This window comes from Cyprinodon variegatus, unplaced genomic scaffold (assembly GCF_000732505.1).
Source record: "Cyprinodon variegatus isolate N-32 unplaced genomic scaffold, C_variegatus-1.0 Scaffold1179, whole genome shotgun sequence".
Classification (NCBI taxonomy): Eukaryota; Metazoa; Chordata; class Actinopteri; order Cyprinodontiformes; family Cyprinodontidae; genus Cyprinodon; species Cyprinodon variegatus.
Window position 1 is genome coordinate 213332 of NW_015151632.1, and position 2259 is coordinate 215590.

The 2259-nt window shown below is 49.8% G+C and overlaps 1 protein-coding gene across 1 annotated transcript in view; it reads left to right on the top strand.

The window, feature by feature from the left end:
• The window catches only part of enpp2 (ectonucleotide pyrophosphatase/phosphodiesterase 2), a 36654-nt gene that overhangs the window by 25852 nt on the left and 8543 nt on the right, over window positions 1-2259 (top strand). Inside the window, exons 19-21 of the mRNA XM_015401067.1 lie at window positions 457-502; window positions 1516-1655; window positions 1766-1901. Of these exons, the coding sequence (XP_015256553.1) occupies window positions 457-502; window positions 1516-1655; window positions 1766-1901 (322 nt within the window). The remainder of the gene's footprint in view (window positions 1-456; window positions 503-1515; window positions 1656-1765; window positions 1902-2259) is intronic.

The window sequence follows — 2259 nt, forward strand, 5'->3', positions numbered from 1 at the left end:
GGGTTAACAGCAAGTTAACAGCTGGTCAACAGTGGGTTAACAGTTGGTTAACAGTGAGACAGCAGTTTTATAAAAACCTGTGAACCTGAACCTTGGTCTGTGATCAGGTCATCCAGATGCCTCAGTAACTGCTCTGGTCCTGCGTCCTCCACAGCTCATGTGTTGCCTGGTTGCTTTCTGCAGCAGAGCTGGAGTCTCTCCCCCCAGTTCAGACGGTCAAAGGTCAAACATCCATCCTCTGCCTCCTGTTTTCTATCGCTCTGGGTTGAACTGCGGGAGTGAGACGCAGCTCTGCTGCTTCACTGTGTTTCTGATTCCATAAGATCTCTGGCAAGAGATTGTTTTCAATCTCCGATCTTTTTGCAGTTGCGTGTAAAAAGTAGGGGCCAGAGAGGTTTAAAGGTGACCCTTGTACGAGGCTATAACCTGGAGTCACTCTGGCTCTGTCTCTTACAGAACAAAGTGGAGGAGCTAAACCGGCGATTGAGGCAAGCAATTGATGGTCAGTTTGTTATGATGTTTCTGGAGATGTTAGAACATCTGCAGCCCTGAAGGCTGGAAAAACAAACCCACTCCTCGAACTTTTCACATTTCCCAACAATAAATGATTGGACCAGGATTTGATGAGGCAGACCAACACAAAGCAGGGCAGGTGGGTGGGTGGGGGGGGTAATCTGTTAATCTAGGCCATTCTACGTCATTGATCGGCTCTGATCTGATCCATCCAGACTGTCTGTGGTTCAGGGTGGTTCTCCTGCTGGTTCTCCTGCTACACTCCAACAGGGTTTCTCCCAGGATTTCTCTGCCATCTTCCACGCAGCATAATGCTGCCACCACCATGCTTCCCTGCTGTTATTGTCTCAGTTTGAGAGTCCTGTCAGTGATTGGTCGGTTGTTCTTCCTTTCAAACACCATTAAAGAACTTCTTTCCTAGTTTTTTCACAGGAATCAGGGGAATAGCTTCACATTCTGTTCAGCATCCTTCCAAACAAGTTGTAAAATGTTGAGATGTTTTACGCCAGGGTCCTTAGGGCCCACTTCCTGTTTCAGACGATTCTCCACTGAAGTACAGCTGATTGAATGATCCCATTATGTCCTCAGCAGCCATCAGACGCAGCAAAACCCTGTTGATCACCTTTTCAATCTGGTCAGATGCGTGGAGGCAGGGAAACACCTAAAACATGGAGGATGGTGGTCGTGAGGAGAAATGGCTGACGATGGTTTGCTCCAAAGTCACTGGAAAGAGTTAAAATGAGTGAATGTTGGTCTTTCAGAGCTCTGGTCCTTTATCTTTGATGATTAACCCACCACCTTTAGACAGATTCACACCAAAGGATGTTTCTATGGTCTCTATTCTTCCCTGCGATGCTCTGCTTGCTGTTGGTCATCCCAGGAAAACTTTACATTTATGGTGAAGTTCAGGAGGGTTTGTTATTCCAGTCTGACTCGGACAGACCGGACTTGTTACAGTGGTGCGTCTCTGTGTCGTGTCCCTCTGTGTTCTCCGTCCCTCAGACAGCAGGAACCTGCCCCATGGACGCCCTGCTGTCCTCTTCAGGGCCAAATACAGCGTCCTCCATCACAGCGACTACATCAGCGGATACAGCGAGACTCTCCTCATGCCGCTCTGGACGTCCTACACTGTCAGCATACAGGTACCGCTCTGTCCCTTGGACTCTCTGCTGCGGGACATTGATGCCCCCTAGTGATAAGGTAGAGTAGCAACGGTCATCAGTGCCTGAGCCTCCTTCCTCTGGTTTTCCAGGTAGAGTCGTCTCCTCTGCCTGAAGCTCTGACCAACTGCCTCAGGCCGGACGCCCGAGTCCCGCCCGCCTCCAGCCAGTCCTGCTCCACATACAGAGCAGAGAGACACGTGACGTACGCGTTCCTCTACCCGCCACGTAAGTGTTCCCCTCAGAGGCCACTCAAACCCTCATGGTGGCTCACTGACAGAAATACTTCAGGATGCTCTTCTACCGCAGTGGTAAAGATGACTGCAGATTTGGTTAGGGTCATTGTTCCTAATTAGTGAACCGTTCGGTTCGACTGTCTCGGTTCAGTTTGCGTGTTTCGTTCGGTTCATACGCTGCTCCATTTTCTCATAGGCGAAGCGTTTACACTCCAGAGCAGAAGGTGGCGGTACTGCGACCAAAGCCAACCACCAGTAGTAAACAAGAAGAAGCGAAGCAGCGTAGCCGGGTGTAGCAGAAAAAAATCAGTTGTTGTGGAGAATTGTGTGGGTATCAGTCTCCGCCAGTC